We start from the raw sequence: 15,849 nt of genomic DNA on the forward strand, positions 1-15,849 counted from the left end.
GGGTTATAAGGCCATGCAAATGTTCGACAATAATGCCAACCGAGGACCGCTTATGCTGCCTTCAAGAGAGGTCTACTTTCCACTTGTAGCCCCGCAAAGCAGGGGACCAAAGGTAGGCAGTTGTGAAACCTTCTGCGATACAGAACCCTGCGGACGCCTATGGCTTAAACTGAAAGTCGTTCGCGTCGGGAAAAGAGATTCTGCCTTATTATACACTACATGGGATCGATGTGCCCAACAGTAATATGGGACCTGTATAACTGCCACGTCGTACAGTGCGACGCATTGCGGTGGCTTAGCGTGGCTGTAGCGAGCCCTGCAGTGAACGGAGCGAGCGCGCGTTATCTAGGCCTCTTCCTCTTCTTCTTCTTCCTCCTCCTCCTCCTCCTCCTCCTCTTCCTCTTCTTCAGTGGGGGGGCGCACCTGCTGGATGCCCTGCTGCATCCTCTGGGCGAACGCCTCCAGGTTGATCTTGGCCGCCTCGACGCCTCCGCCCAGGTCCTCTTCTTCGGCCTCCTCGGAGAGTGAGAAGGGGATGCCCTTGGAGCGGATCAGCTCCTCGGTGCGCTCCCACAGGCTGCGGGTCGCCTCCTCGGTCCACTCTGAGCTGCGGGCGTCGTACGCGTGCAGGTCCTTGATCACCTGCGAGCAAAAGATCGGCATCGTGTTCAGAAGCATGCATGTACACGAGGCTGCTCTATGTCTAGGTCCGCCCATCGCCATCTGGCGTCACGCAGGAGCAGAGCCAGGTCACGTGATCAGGAGAGGAAGGGAGAGGAGGGTATAAGAGCAACTGCGCCACGCAACCACCACCACCACCACAACAACAACAACAACAACTTTAACGGCATGCCGGGGGAGGAGCGGACCAATCAGAGTGCGTGCCGGATGAGGGCAATGGACTCCGCATGGCTACAGCGGCAGCTCCGACGTTGGCTAGGGACCGTAGTTGAACAGCAAACCCCGAGCTTCGAGAGCAGGAAGCGTAAGCCAAGCGGCCGCGAAGAGAAGCCGTCAAGTCCGAGGTTCGAGAGAAGGAAGCGCAGAGGAAATGGCAAATGAAACGATGACCACCACAGCGAAACACGCAAGAGCCACAGTTAAACAGGAGCAACAACATCGTACACCCATACAACATTTAAACACAGAAACAAAACACCGAGAATCACAGCAAAACGTAGAAAAATACCGAATGAACAGCGATAGCTCTGTTTCCTCAGATTTCACTTCGCTGAACTGGATTGGGTTTTTACAGGAACGCAGAAGCACGGAAACACAAACCACAAGAGAGCTTCTTGTGGGCACGTGTTGAGAACCCCGTGTCGCAGCGCATTTGTTCGCATGTTGATAACTCCTGACAGTATGGGTTAAGTAAAACTTTTGTTGGGCCTAGTTGGTACGTAGCATTTACGAAGAGAACTTCAGCGCAAACAAACACGGACCACAAATACTAGATAGACAAGTACTGGCGCTTACTAACAACTGCTTTATTCTTCTCTCAGCATCGCATATATATGCCACAACCACAATCATTGCATGCGCACGCGTAGCGTCGTATTGCACATGTAAAAACACAGATGTCTAAGCAAAATGCGCATGCATAAATTCATATTCTGAGGAGTACAAAGAAATAGAAGTGTCACTGACACGATCAGCTCCCGTTTTCCTGATGTGATGTGCTTCCAACGCAAGCCGTGCATGTTCATTATTACTTCTGCCGAGAATCAACGTCTCGCGAAATCGCGGAGCACAGTTGTGGCAGGAGTTAATATGAGCAACAAGATGTGCTCCTTTGTCAACATTGTTAGTTACTTTTTGTGCATGTTCCCTAAGTTGCTCGTTTATGCAGCGCCCAGTTTGCCCGACGTAGGTCTTGCCACAAACCAGAGGCATGGCATATACGACACAGGTGCTGCAAGGGAGATAGCAGACACTGTGTTTGATTTGGCACCCATGATTGCTACCACCGCATGTGCAGGAGCACAGCTTAGAGAGCTTGTTGGGCGCAGAGAAAACCATGGGGACATAGTGCCTGTTAGCAACTTTCTTGGGTTGATGTGTGACCTTATGGAGATAAGGCACCACAACAGGCCTGAACGGTGCACGTTCACATGTGGCCGTCTTACTGGCTTTTCTTTTCTGAAACAGTGCTTCGGCAACAGCTGTGAGCAGCGACATAGGGTAACCTGCAGCCAAAAGTCAGCGTACCTGATTATCAATAAAGCTCTCCTGCATTTTATGGTCACACGACTCTTTGTGAGCCGATTCCATACGTGTGGACACTATTCCTCTTTTCACAACTTTGTAATGGGCTAACTTAAAAGACACCAGCCCCTTTTGTGCGCATGCAAGGATTGTGGGTGTGGCGTATCTTGGTTAAATATCTATGTTTTTACGTATGCAATACGAAGCTACGCGTGCGCGTGCAATGATTGTGGTTGTGGCATATATATGCGATGCTTAGAGAAGAATAAAGCAGTTGTTACTAAGCGCCAGTGCTTGTCTTTCTAGTTTTTGTAGTCCGTCTTCATTTGCGCTGAAGTTCTCTTCTTAAATAGTATGGGCTAAGCACTACTATATTGGTGAATTAACAAAGTTTCAGACAAGTACTTTATTAGTCCTGTGCTACCCCTACCGCGACGCGCGCAGACAAGACATCAGTATCCATGTCTTCCGTGTCGAACCATCGGATGGTCGTTGCACAAGCTATATAGTGCCTATAAACTATAGTGCTTCTACGAGCACATAATGTTTCACATTCTCCATCCTTCACAGGAGCACGAACTGAACTGAAAACAAGAAGTTCGAAAGGACCGTTCTATTATACTAGTCGTAATGAAATCGCAACTATCCTCACTGTTTGGAAACCCATGCGTTCATAAGGAAACTACAATCTGTACTATCTCCAAACCCTCCCACCTTCGGATATAGATGAAAAATATTCAAGTGCCTACATAACAAGCGCACGGACGTAGCATGCGTCCGGCTGATTCGCTATTCAAAGAAGCTGGTGACTCTGGTGCCACTGTCCGTATAAATGATTGTAACGGGAAGCCGCACAACAATGCACTGAAACAGCCGCACAGCGATATACAGTGATGCCCCATACCTTTCCGGAGTCCGACTCGATCTTGCGGCCAATGATGGCGTAGAGGACTGACTGGACGGCCTCTTCGGTGGTGCGGAACATAATGCGAGCGAAGGTGTGCATGAAGCGGCCCTGGAATCCAGGAAGGTTCTTGTACAGGCTGGTGGCAATCAGACCCGGGTCCACACAGAAAGCGGCCACGTCGAACGGGCGGTACCTGCGGGAGTGGGACGTATTCGTTCGTATATTTTAAACGCAAATAATGAGTGTAATTAGGGTACTACCGTTCTGGAAATCAGACCAGCGTCTACCAGGGTCGACCAGCGCCCGTAGCATCTACTGTGTGTTTTTGCGTACTGCTGTCATAGTATACATAGTATGCATGGCTATGCGTTGCTTTAATTACCATATCCCCTCCTCCTTCTTTCTCTCTTTCTTTCTCTTTCTCTCGCCCACAGCAATGCAGTCATATGGTGCCCATAACTGCTTGTTCTGCTACCGTGCCTGGATAGCCGAGTGGTTACCACGCTCGCCTTCGGACCGTGGGTACACGTGTTCGATTCCCACCTCGCCAAGAAATTTTATTTCATGTTATTTATTTCTTCTCCTCCTCCTCTTCACTTCTCTTCTCCTTCTTTGCTTCTTACAACGCGTTGCTAGGCGACGCATGGTGACGTCATCGCTCGGGGAGGTTTTTCTGTGAAAACCTAATGGCCTAACTTCCGGCTTAAGCAGCTTCGCTGTTAAAAGAAAAAGAGGGATCCATGACCTCTTGCGTGGTTACAACAGGTTCTATGTCGTATACTGCTGGGACCAGCCGCCTTCGTGCCTACTTCCCAAACCTCGTGACAAAGGCCACGCATCGCTAGTCACACCGACAAGAAACAAACGTTTACGGGAAGCTAGAGATATTGAGCTCTCATCGCGCCTCTCGCTCTCGAGCTTGCGTCGGCCTGTTTCGACCCTGAAAACTTGCTTCCTAAAAGCCCTGGTTGGGTCACGTGATCTCCCAGGGGTCCAGGACAGCGCCAGCAAGGCGAAGGGAGAGAGTATATGCGTCCTTCTGGCAAACGACTTTGGCGCAGAGCCAGTGTTGCAGAACACAGCGTCATCCTTTTGTCTTCGTCAAGAACCACTATAATATATATACATACAAGCCCTGCACAAGGGGGAAACTGCCTGCTTCCTCAAAGGGACCTGGGATGCTTTTGGATCGGGTATAGCAAAAAGAGAAAGAAAGAAAGAAAGAAAGAAAGAAAGAAAGAAAGAAAGAAAGAAAGAAAGAAAGAAAGAAAGAAAGAAAGAAAGAAAGAAAGAAAGAAAGAAAGAAAGAAAGAAAGAAAGAAAGAAAGAAAGAAAGAAAGAAAGAAACAGCAACATGTGCTGCGAACGGAGTACGCGAAAAGTACGGAGTGCCGTACTTGTTGACAGAAATGCACAATTCAGAATGCGACAAAAATGCACAAGAATAAAATGGCACGTGCAAATGACTGGTCTGCTTCGGATGGAAGCGCCGTCCAGAACAAGATGAAAAGAATGGCACTTCTACACAGCCAGTGGAGAGAAGCTCGTTGTTGAAGAGGTGCGCGAGACATTTCTGAGCCGTGCAACAAGGAAACCGAGTACCTCACGGTCCGCGAGCCCGCTCCTCGACTCCACCGTCGTCATGTGCTCTCCGCGTCACTGGCCCACCATTGGCTCTGCCGCGAGAGAACCGTTTCCAACTGCGGCGATCTCGATCGTAGCGGCACGCGCAAGCTCAAAAAAAAAAATAAAAAGAAAAATACAGCTCCACTAACGTGAATCCTGTGGAGGGGCGAAGCATGCAGTGTGCGCCGGTATTTCCCACAGCAAAATCACTGCTAATGGGCAATGAGATACAGAAGAAAGCTTAGACACGGAGACCCGCAGTCCACTTTTAGTTAACGTGCACGCTGCGAATCTTTATTGTTCAACTACGCGCAAGAAAAATCTCCCACCGGCACTATATTGCAAGCCAAGATCCAGTGTCTGCATATACGGGGGGGGGGGGGGGGGGGGGGGGGGGGGTGAACGGTTGTGCAGCGCGATGATGATGAAAACATTCCTTTATTAAAATTTAAAGAAAACGGGGAGGGTCCCTATTCCGGGACTCCTATGGCAACCTCTGCGATAGCCCGGGCCCGCTGGACGAGAGCCCGACAGAACTCGGGGGCGCCTTCGCGAAGGATGCCTTCCCACTGCTCTGGGGTACGGGTGGACCGAAGGATTGGTGGGAGGGGAGGGAAGTAGGCAGCGGTGCACTCTACGGTGACGTGAAATGTTGTGGGGATGGCGCCACATCCTGGACAGGCGTTGGTATAGCGAGTCGGATATAATTTGTGCAGGAAGTGCAGATGCAGTCGGATTTTTCAGTCAAGAAACTCGCTAGCAGACGCTGCCTGCGTCGGCGTTGTTTCTCGCGCGCGAGGGCGCGTTCTCGTTCCTCGCGATGGTAGTTCAGCGTTCATCGCAGAAAGAGCGTTTCCAGAGTCAACGCGCGCCGCTCTCTCTCGCCACACGGCGAGCGCTGAGGCGGTGGCGCCCTCTCTCGCGCTCAAGCAAATGGACAGGACACGATGATGCATGCCAGCAAATGGGTCACGACGATGCACGCAGCGACAGCAGACGACGATGCACCGCCGACAAGCCGAGACCCTAAGGTGCTTCGGCCCTAAAAACTCACAGCGTTCTTTACACATTCACCTAAGACGACTCGAAGGCGAAAGCCATCTTCTTTTTCTTCTTAGCCGATGTATTGATCCTTCCACGCCCCCTCAAAAGCTTTGTGCACCTAACCTGGTTTTGGACTGTCTCCAGGATCGGCCCACGTTTGATCAAGTGACAATGCCATGTTATGACGTCATCGTGTTACGTCACGTCATGATGACGTCACAAATCTCGTCGATTTGTGACGTCATCATGGCGTCATCAAGTGATGATTTTGTGCATCGCTCCTGTCGACGCATGCGACGCGGGACGCCGATGGTCAATTTTCGTATTTGATGAGGCATCTAAGGCTTTCGCCTTAATAAAGACGCTTTATAAGTTTCGCAAGGCTCGCATCACGTATATCTTCGCAAGAGCTCACATAAGAAGCGCTACTTCAAGATTCACTGTCCCTGTAATCAGGTGATACCATTTGTCAGGATAGGTTAGGTTAGCTGAAGATGTGTGAGTTTAGGTTACGCTATTTTCGTAAAGGCGCAACACGCTTCACATAAGTACGCACCTCCTGGCCAGCTCCTTGTTGAAAAGGTACAGTCCCAGCTTGGAGCTCCGGTAGACGGTGCGGTAGTCGTACTCGTGGCGCACTCGCTTGTCCTCCATGTCCTCCAGGTCGGCCATGTGACCGTTGCGGAAGCCGCCGCACACCACGTTGATGACGCGAGCGATGCCTCCGGGCGTCGAGCGGAGCTTGTCGATCAGCAGCGTGGTGAGGAAGAAGTGGCCCACGTAGTTGACGCCCATCATCAGGTCGATGCCGTCGGCCGTGAAGTCGCGCCCAGACATTATCGCTGCGCACATGGCGTACACGATCATCAGTCAGATATGCTGCTCTCTCATGTTCCTCTCGGATCTAATACCGGTTTACAGCGCAAACGAAAAGCAGGGACGACGTTAAAAGAAAAAAGAAAAAATAGGGTAGCTACGCACTAGTGGTGCGAGGACTGAGGAAACAGGGGAGTTGGTGGCCTTCCCCCCTTCTCGCCCTAACTTCCCTTTCCCACCGCTTGCTATATTAGACTATGCATGGCTATGATATGTTTTAACCTCTCCCCTCCTCCTCGCCCTCACGTCACTCTTTCTCACCCTCACTTCCCTTTCCCATCTCCTTGCTGTACTATGCTGTACAAGGCTATGTCCTACACTCCTCCTCCTTACATCAATCCTCTTCCTCCTCACTTCCCTGTTTACCCCCTTGCTACACTATACTATGCATGGCTACGCCATGCTTCCACTGCGCTTTGCACAGCTGCGCCAAGTTTTGAGCGGTCGCCGGCAACGGTTGGAACTAAAGCTTAAAAAGCTACGCTGTTAAATGAATCACCAACTCGGCCACAGTAAGGTAGTAAGGTACACAGTAAGGTAGCACAACCTAACTGCGGCGCGTGTGTCTATACGTACCGGCGTTGTTGACGATGCAGTCGAGGCGCTCCTCCGAGGCGATGAGCTCCTTGGCGAACTCGCGGATGGACTCCAAGTTGGTCAGGTCCATGTACATGACTCGGAAGTTGAACGAGCCGGTCTTCTCGCGCAGGAAGAAGGCCGTCGAGTCGCGCCGCAGTCGCGTGCGGCACGCGATAACCACGCGGGCTCCCCGCCGCGCAAGCTCCAGGCACAGGGTGCGACCGAGGCCATTGGAACCGCCTGCACGAAAGCGCCGGAGAGTGATGTCACGATCGTAGAGTGATGGAACATGTGACTGAGAAGACAGTTTGAACACCTTTACAGTTAAGGTTCGTAGTTGTGCCAGATTCTTGGAAAAACCCACGGTGGGCAGCGGTAGAAGTTCAGTCCACCGTTCGGCTTCACCGCCCACCGCTGTGGTTCACCGTCCACCTCACCGATTGACCCCTTTGAAATGCGCGCCTGAGGAACCAATATAGAGCAACGTGTGCGCGTGCAACGCCAGCAAGCCGTGCGCCGTGCCTCCCGCCACTAATGCAAAAAGGAGCCTTAGCAGGTGGCCTTGTGGTTTCAAAGATCGCCAACTCCAGTGCTAGCACTGGAACACGAACGCCCTCACTTCCGTTTTCTATGTGCATCATGGATGCCAGAAATGCGCAAATAGAAATGAAATTTGGATGTGTGTAGAAAACGGAAAGTTTGGAAACTTGGAAAGATTAAACCTATTTCCTTTCTTTCTTTCTTTCTTTCTTTCTTTCTTTCTTTCTTTCTTTCTTTCTTTCTTTCTTTCTTTCTTTCTTTCTTTCTTTCTTTCTTTCTTTCTTTCTTTCTTTCTTTCTTTCTTTCTTTCTTTCTTTCTTTTTTTCTTTCTTTCTTTCTTTCTTTCTTTCTTTCTTTCTCTTAGCATTTTGTTGCCTAGTTTATCCTGCCTACATGTCATCCCAAGTACCTCAACAGATGTTGCAAGCCCTGCATAAATTAGGGCTCACATCCTCAACTTCCATTATTCTCTCCACCGCGGTACTCAGGACTGCTGCCAAAACAAGACATGCTAAGAATCATTGGGTCCGGGCATGGTGCCACGAGAAACGGAACTTGGCAACGTTTACCGCGCCGAGGCGCTTTAAATGAAGCTGACTTAGTTTAACAGGGCTTCTAGGAGGATTGTCAGTCGTTTCGGAGGGGTTAGAGAGGCTCTGTAAACAGTTGTTGAGTACTGCTGATTGGGCGAGTTGGTGCATAGTATTCTTGCGCTGCTTTAGCGCAGTTGAGCATGAAGGAAAAAGGACATAAGCAAGGAAGGAAAAAGAAAGGCTACAGGATGGGCACTAAACTTCCAAATGATCTTGGTAGGATTCCTGTTGCAAACACAGACGAAGTCAAGCGGTACATGTGGCTCTTTATATGCCCTTCTGTCGTCTACATCTTCTATGGTGCAAATTAATACTCAAGATGAAAGATAACAACGCTTATATTAGAGAAAGACGGGTGAGGTGTACACAACGCTTCAGAAATGGAACTCACTTGATCCAGTAGCTACTGAACAAAGTCGAGACGCGTCAGCTCCAGGTGTTTGAAGAACTACGAGCATTTACTTCTCCCAAGCGCCCGGTGTACGACATGGAACATGTAATACGCTGAATGTTACAGTCAAGGAAGGACAGTCGATTTCCACCGCATTATGCCTGATTATTCAGAGGATTCTTTACCTAGGGACAGCTGCAATGCTGCGTGAGACGGAGAAATGCTTCTTTGTAGGGAACCGATATGATGGAAACGCGGTGCCATTTGAGAGCAAATTCTAGCTACTCTAGAAAATGAAATTATAGATAAGCGCCTAAATTTTATTAAGAAACGTGTCTAAAATACGCAAACTTAAAAAAAAAAGGAGCACGAGGTTTATATATGTGTCACTCTGCGCCAAAAAAGGGGAGCTTTGAGGGCTCGTTTTTCTTTGTTATACACAACATTATAATAATAATATCTGGGGTTTAACGTCCCAAAACCACGATATGATAATGAGAGACGCCGTAATGGAGGGTTCCGGAAATTTTGACCACCTGGGGTTCTTTAACGGGCACCTAAATCTAAGTACAAGGGCCTCAAATATTTTCGCCTCCATCGAAAATGCAGCAGCCGCGGCCGGGATTCGATCCCGCGACCTTCGGGTCAGCAGTCGAGCGCCATAAACACTAGACTAACGTGGCGGGGCATTATACGCAACGTTAATGAGAACTAACAAAGAATCAAGCCAAGGAAAGCATAGAAGATGTTATTTGTAGTAATTGTAAAATAAATAAGAAGAAATTAAAGTGGACGAAAAGATAACTTGCCGACGGCAGAGACCGAGCCTGCAACCTTCGAATAACGTGTCCGATGCTATACCGAAAAGAGATATATCTTAGTAATGTGAAGTTCATTTCTTAAATAACCTGGAGAGAGAAAATTTGACGCATACGCACACGTGTATAGATTTGTCCGCTATAGGTTTTCTATTAGGTGATGTCTACAAAACTATGATAGCGTTTTATTGCTGAGTTATGGAGTTACCTTTCAACAGTTACAGTTGGACGGTTTCCCTAATATCGGCACCGGCAATCTTTCTTTGCCGCAGTGTTACTCGTGTTGCGGCAAAGCTTAAGTACGCTGAAATGGACAAACAACAAGCGTGCATTACGACACTTTACAGTTTACACTACCTTTGGTTTTCCTAGCAACATTTTTTCGTTAACTTCTTATATGCCAAAGTTTGCATAGCATGATATGAACGTATCACGGAGGTAAACGACAGCTTATAACATGAAAATTGTCATGTAAATTATGATCAAGCCGCCTGCGTCTTTGTGCTCTCATGGCCATTTCGTTAACTTGATAAAGATCAGAATTTGATTAGCATGACATGAATGTATGGGGAACGTGAATGGCAGGTCACGACAAGAATATTATGATATGCTTGTCATGTGCATCGTGATCCAGCATTCTACGTCTTTGTGCTCTCGTGGCCGTTTCGTCAACTTGAATGTACCAGAATTTGCATAGCGTGCTGTGGGTGTGTGAGGAACATGAATGGCATGTGGTGTCAAGAGTATCATGACTTGCATGCCATGTAGGTCATGACATATACGACAAAATGCCATCGTGATGGCATGGGGATCGTTTTATTACCTTTCTGTGCACCAGAATGTGGCCACATGGCGCGCGTGTGTGACAAACATGAAGCGTACAGGTCATGAAATGAACTGTGTTAGTATATCATGACACGTATGGCACAAATGACCTGACGCACATGTCTCGAGACCGTCATGGCCGTATGACTGACATGGTGTGTGCGACAATGTTCGTCTACACATGACAAACATGCATTTATAAGTGACATGCGAGGACATATATCGTGGGGGCCTGGGGTTTGAACTCTAGGCCCCAACGCTCCGAAGGCAAGTGTTTTAACTACTGAGATACACACCCACGCTTGCAGAAGGTGAATCTAAAACAATACGGATGCGCGATACCCGTGTTGCAAAAGCAATTTAAAAAGGGGAACATTTTCTGTGAAGGTGTCGTTGAATGTCATGGCAGTGTAATAAAAGCCCTTTTTGAAAGGACAATATGTCAAGCCGACATGCAGGATTGCACACATGAAGAAAATTTAGAGTTCTCCGGCTTGATCTGGGGGGGGCCTCCGGCTCCCCCACACATCAGTTTCTCAGGACTCCAATAAAGTTCCTGTCATGTCGTGTCTGCGAAAGTTTGACGCTAAACACGCGTTTCGGTGGTACCAGGATGTGCACGCCACCCTCACGAACGCTAAAAAGTCGGTGAAATACATCAAATCGATGCCGCAACGTTGCAAAAAGGACCGCAACATGAAATAAAACGCTACGCTTACGCTTCACTTAGACTTAAGCTTGAGGTTCGGCCGGCGTTGCAGAAAACTCAGCGGGTATGTGCCAAGCAGCTCCTAGCATAGCCATAGTATACCATAGCAAGGGGGTAGGAAAGGGAAGTGATGGTGAGGAGGAAGAAAAGAAGGAGGGGAGAGGGTACAACATGACATAGCCTTGTATAGTACAGTTTAGCAAGTGTACGGGAAAGGGAGATGAGGGTGCGGATTGATGTAAGGGTGAGGAGGAGGGAAAGGAGAGGAAGGGGTGAGAGGATACACCGCAGCAGAGCCATGTACAGTAGCGCTCAATATGACTTGCAACACGGGAGCGCGTGGCCTTACCAGTTTAAAGATTTCGCATTCCTTCACTAGCCCGTATTTCTACAACTAAATGCTGTTTTTCTCACTGGGGGATGTTCCCAAGTAAGAAAATAATAATAAGTTACAGAAAGGAAGCAAGTTGAAGCCGTGCGCGATCATTAAACTCGTGAGGTCACGCGCTCCCATGTTGCAAGTCATATTGAGCGCGACTGTACAGTATAACATAGCAAGGGTTGGGAAAGAAGGTGAGGGTGAGAGGTGATTTGAGGGTTAGGAGAAGGGAAAGGAGGAGAGAGGCCAATATAGAGAGAGATAAAGAAAGAAAGAAAGAAAGAAGTAAAAGACTAAGATGTAGAAAGAGACAAAAAAAAGAAAGTAAAAAAATTACGCCATCTCCCACTAAAGGGAACCATGTGGGGATGCGAAGCAGCGCATGGGTCGACTTAAAGTTCCGTGATTGCTGAGAGAGTGTAAGGGGGAGAGGCCACAGCGTCTTACCAGGCCCGAACGCGCTAGCGCGTTCTGACTAGGATACAACGCGTTGGTTCATCGCGCCTCTGCAGAATCTCGTTCCCCGATGCAATCACATGACTGCTGAGAGAGTGTAAGGGGGAGAGGCCACAGCGTCCTACCCAGCCCCTTACACAGGCCCGAACGCGCTAGCGCGTGCCAGCACGCATGGTTCCCGAGCGGATGGTCGCCAATGGAAGGACGGAAAGCTCCGAGCAAAAGCTGCTTCGCATCTAAAAAATCACAGCATATCCACGGAGTGAATGATGATGAGTGGGCGAAGCTGCGGAGGTTCGTCGGTAAACCGTGAATCTTCCGTGAATTCTGCCCAGTACATCATCACCGACGTCAGATCGGGCGCGTTTATACTAAAGGTTCGATGAGTTATGACGACTTGCAGCTCACTTTAATTTTACATGTACGCTGTGAATTTTCATGGTTTAGAAAACCATTGCTTTAGAAAACATCTGGCGTCTTTCGTTAAGCAGCTGGCGTCTTTTCGTTTTGCTTTAGAAACATCTGGCGTTCTTTCGTTTTGCTTTTACAAAACATCTGGCGTCTTTCGTTGGTTTATTTCATCAATCAACGGCGTTTTGAACAAAATTTTTATTGTTTAATCACGCACAGGAGAAATCTCACCAGGTACTACCTTGGAGGTAAACAATGGCTGCTAATGGGAATGAGAGACAGAAGAAGTCGGCTTTTAGCTAACACTTACACTTCTACTTCTACTAACGTTTCCTACTGGAACATGCCAATGGCTGCTAATGGGGAATGAGAGACAGAGGAATTCGGCTTTTAGTTAACGCGCACGCTGCGAATTTTTTATTGTTCAACGACGCACAGGAAAAATCTCCCACCGGCACTACCTTGGAGGTCAAAGCATAAGACTGGTTACGCACTACGACTACTACGACTACGACCCTACGACTACGAGGGACGAACGGGTGCCGCCTTAAGGAGCTTCGCCCCTAAAAGAAGTCAATCTGCGTTCACTAAGTGGTGGCGCCTGCTGGCCAGCTCCCCTGTTTACTCGGATTTCACGGGCGTGAAACTGTGGCTTCAGTTTTAGGGGCGAAGCTCCTTAAGGCGGCACCCGTTCGTCCCTCGTAGTCGTCGTCGTCGTCGTAGTAGTAGTAGTAGTAGTCGTAGTCGTAGTCCGTAACAAGTCTTACGCTTTGACCTCCAAGGTGGTGCCGGTGGGAGATTTTTCCTGTGCGTTGTTGAACAATAAAAAATTCGCAGCGTGCGCGTTAACTAAAAGCCGAATTCCTCTGTCTCTCATTCCCCATTAGCAGCCATTGGCATGTTCCAGTAGGAAACGTTAGTAGAAGTAGAAGTGTAAGTGTTAGCTAAAAGCCGACTTCTTCTGTCTCTCATTCCCATTAGCAGCCATTGTTTACCTCCAAGGTAGTGCCTGGTGAGATTTCTCCTGTGCGTGATTAAACAATAAAAATTTTGTACAAAACGCCGTTGATTGATGAAATAAACCAACGAAAGACGCCAGATGTTTTGTAAAAGCAAAATGAAAGAACGCCAGATGTTTCTAAAGCAAAACGAAAAGACGCCAGCTGCTTAACGAAAGACGCCAGATGTTTTCTAAAGCAATGGTTTTCTAAACCATGAAAATTCACAGCGTACATGTAAAATTAAAGTGAGCTGCAAGTCGTCATAACTCATCGAACCTTTAGTATAAACGCGCCCGATCTCACGTGGGTGATGATGTACTGGGCAGAATTCACGGAAGATTCACGGTTTACCGACGAACCTCCGCAGCTTCGCCCACTCATCATCATTCACTCAGTGGATATGCTGTGATTTTTTTTTGTTACTATAAAAAAACGAAGCCCAACCTCGATATTACGCCATCGCCGATTTCTTTGATATCTATTTGAAATTAGAAATTCCAGAGCACAGTTTTAGGCATATTTTTCCTGTGTTCGCAGATCTTAAATTAAAAGATAAGAAGGAATTCTGAAGATGATCGCGCTGAGATGCAGGTGATCTGGTCGCCCTAACAAGTTTGCAGATATGCAGACACAATTCTGCTAGAAATCAGAGAAAGTGTGGGGGCTTTTCTTTATGACATATGCTTGGAGTGCCCTTTTGAAGTTGGCTCTATGCAAAGTCAAAATTTTGATCTGCGAAGTGGATACATCAGCATAAAATCGAGCGGTAGGCATTCTCGGGACAGCCGCCCTCCCATAGTGCTGTAAATGCACAAGCGTTTGTTACTCTATATGGTTCGCATGCCAACAGTGTTGCTTGTTCTAGTCATCTGGAGCGTCCGCCTTTTGTTAGAGACGGCTTAGCGCTTTCCCATATAGTTAGACCCTAAATCGGTACCTAAATTGTGAACCCTAAAATGGTACCCTAAATTGTGAACTGTCTTAAAGGGGTCATGAAGCACCCCTTAGGCTTGTTGAAAAAACACATCCTGCGGAAAGCTGACACGGCTATGAACTGTTCTGCAAAATATTACAGTCGTGCGCGCCGCGTAAAGGCCACAAGCGGAGCGCGAAGTTGCCGTTTCCTCAGGCGCCCTCTTTTCAAACAGAGGCCGGTTCTCACTCTCGTCGGTGGGCGGGGCGTCTGCACGTTGACGTCGCGGATCTGCCAGTTTACGTCGCAAGAGATATAGCATGCTTATTGGCCGATAGCCGGATGAGATGCGCTTCTTGCCACGGGTTGCCGCCACTTGCCCGCGCCGCACTCCTCAGTCTGCTAAATTTACACGGTAGCCGCATTCGCGCACGCGAATCACAGCGGGAGAGCGATCGCGTTTCATGACGCGCGCTGACGTAACTTCTTACCCCCGTGCCATCCCTCCCTGTCTAGCTTCCAGTGCGCTCGTCGGCACGAGAAAAGAGAGAAAGCGATGAGAGCGTTCGCCAAACCCCCGTAATGCCGCTCATTCTTGACGGATTCCAGAAATGTTTGCGGCAATCGATTCAGAAGGCAGTAAACTCCGATACTGAGGTCATTAGATCATTACTTGGAAAAGTGGTTCATGACCCCTTTAACAGCGGATCTGTTTAAGCTCGAGCTTACGCCGGTGGTGCGCACAAAAGCTGCGCCTAGCTATATGACGTCACTGCGCGCTGCCTATACGCAAGTTGGTCACAGCAGGGTGGAAGCTAGGAGGTGTAAGCAAACCACCTACTTGCGCAGCAAAACATAGTTCTGTTTGTAATCACATTATAAGGTTAAGCTATAACTGCGTTTGTTTCGCACGTGCTTCGTCATAGCAATACGTGGTACGCTAATCACAACTCGCATGTACGTCATAATCATTTAATTATTTTATCGGCAACTGCCTATAATTGTGATGGTTAACAAACATGGAAGCGCCCATGCAGACGCGATCGCCTGCTTCGATTCAAACTCGCGCCTGCTGCTTGCCCACTGTCCTGACAGCAAGAAGTAAAAGGTGGAATCGTCTATCGCGTTGTGTCATCTCACGCTGAGGTCGATGTATCAGGTACGTTTTGTCCCTATTATTGAGGTCATCTGTTTGATCAGCCGCGCCTTCCAAGCCTTGTCCACGAGAATTTGAAAAATTGATCTTGGAAACAGTGTAAATTAGACACGAATACATTCCTGTCGAAGCGTCAGGACGCAAATGTAACGCAAACACACACGTCGGTTTAGACTTACGGGACAAACAGCTCGCGACGGCAGCTTCATAATTTTGACGCGCAAGGAACCAGCTTTAACGAGTGCCGCCATGGTTTCTTTCTTCCTTTCTTTCTTTCTTTCTTTCTTTCTTTCTTTCTTTCTTTCTTTCTTTCTTTCTTTCTTTCTTTCTTTCTTTCTTTCTTTCTTTCTTTCTTTCTTTCTTTTTTTTCGCTACCGTTGCTGCCTAGCGCAAGAGCATCGGTTGCTATCGTGGGCTCGC

At 48.3% G+C, this 15,849-nt stretch overlaps 1 protein-coding gene across 1 annotated transcript in view; it reads right to left on the reverse strand.

Annotated features, from left to right (window-relative positions):
• The window catches only part of LOC119389627 (retinol dehydrogenase 13), a 39,182-nt gene that overhangs the window by 4,253 nt on the left and 19,080 nt on the right, over positions 1-15,849 (reverse strand). The window contains exons 2-5 of the mRNA XM_037656981.2: positions 7,235-7,477; positions 6,339-6,624; positions 3,110-3,305; positions 424-642 (exon numbers count right to left, since the gene is read on the reverse strand). Of these exons, the coding sequence (XP_037512909.1) occupies positions 424-642; positions 3,110-3,305; positions 6,339-6,624; positions 7,235-7,477 (944 nt within the window). The remainder of the gene's footprint in view (positions 1-423; positions 643-3,109; positions 3,306-6,338; positions 6,625-7,234; positions 7,478-15,849) is intronic.

This window comes from Rhipicephalus sanguineus, chromosome 4, assembly GCF_013339695.2.
Source record: "Rhipicephalus sanguineus isolate Rsan-2018 chromosome 4, BIME_Rsan_1.4, whole genome shotgun sequence".
NCBI classification, from domain to species: domain Eukaryota; kingdom Metazoa; phylum Arthropoda; class Arachnida; order Ixodida; family Ixodidae; genus Rhipicephalus; species Rhipicephalus sanguineus.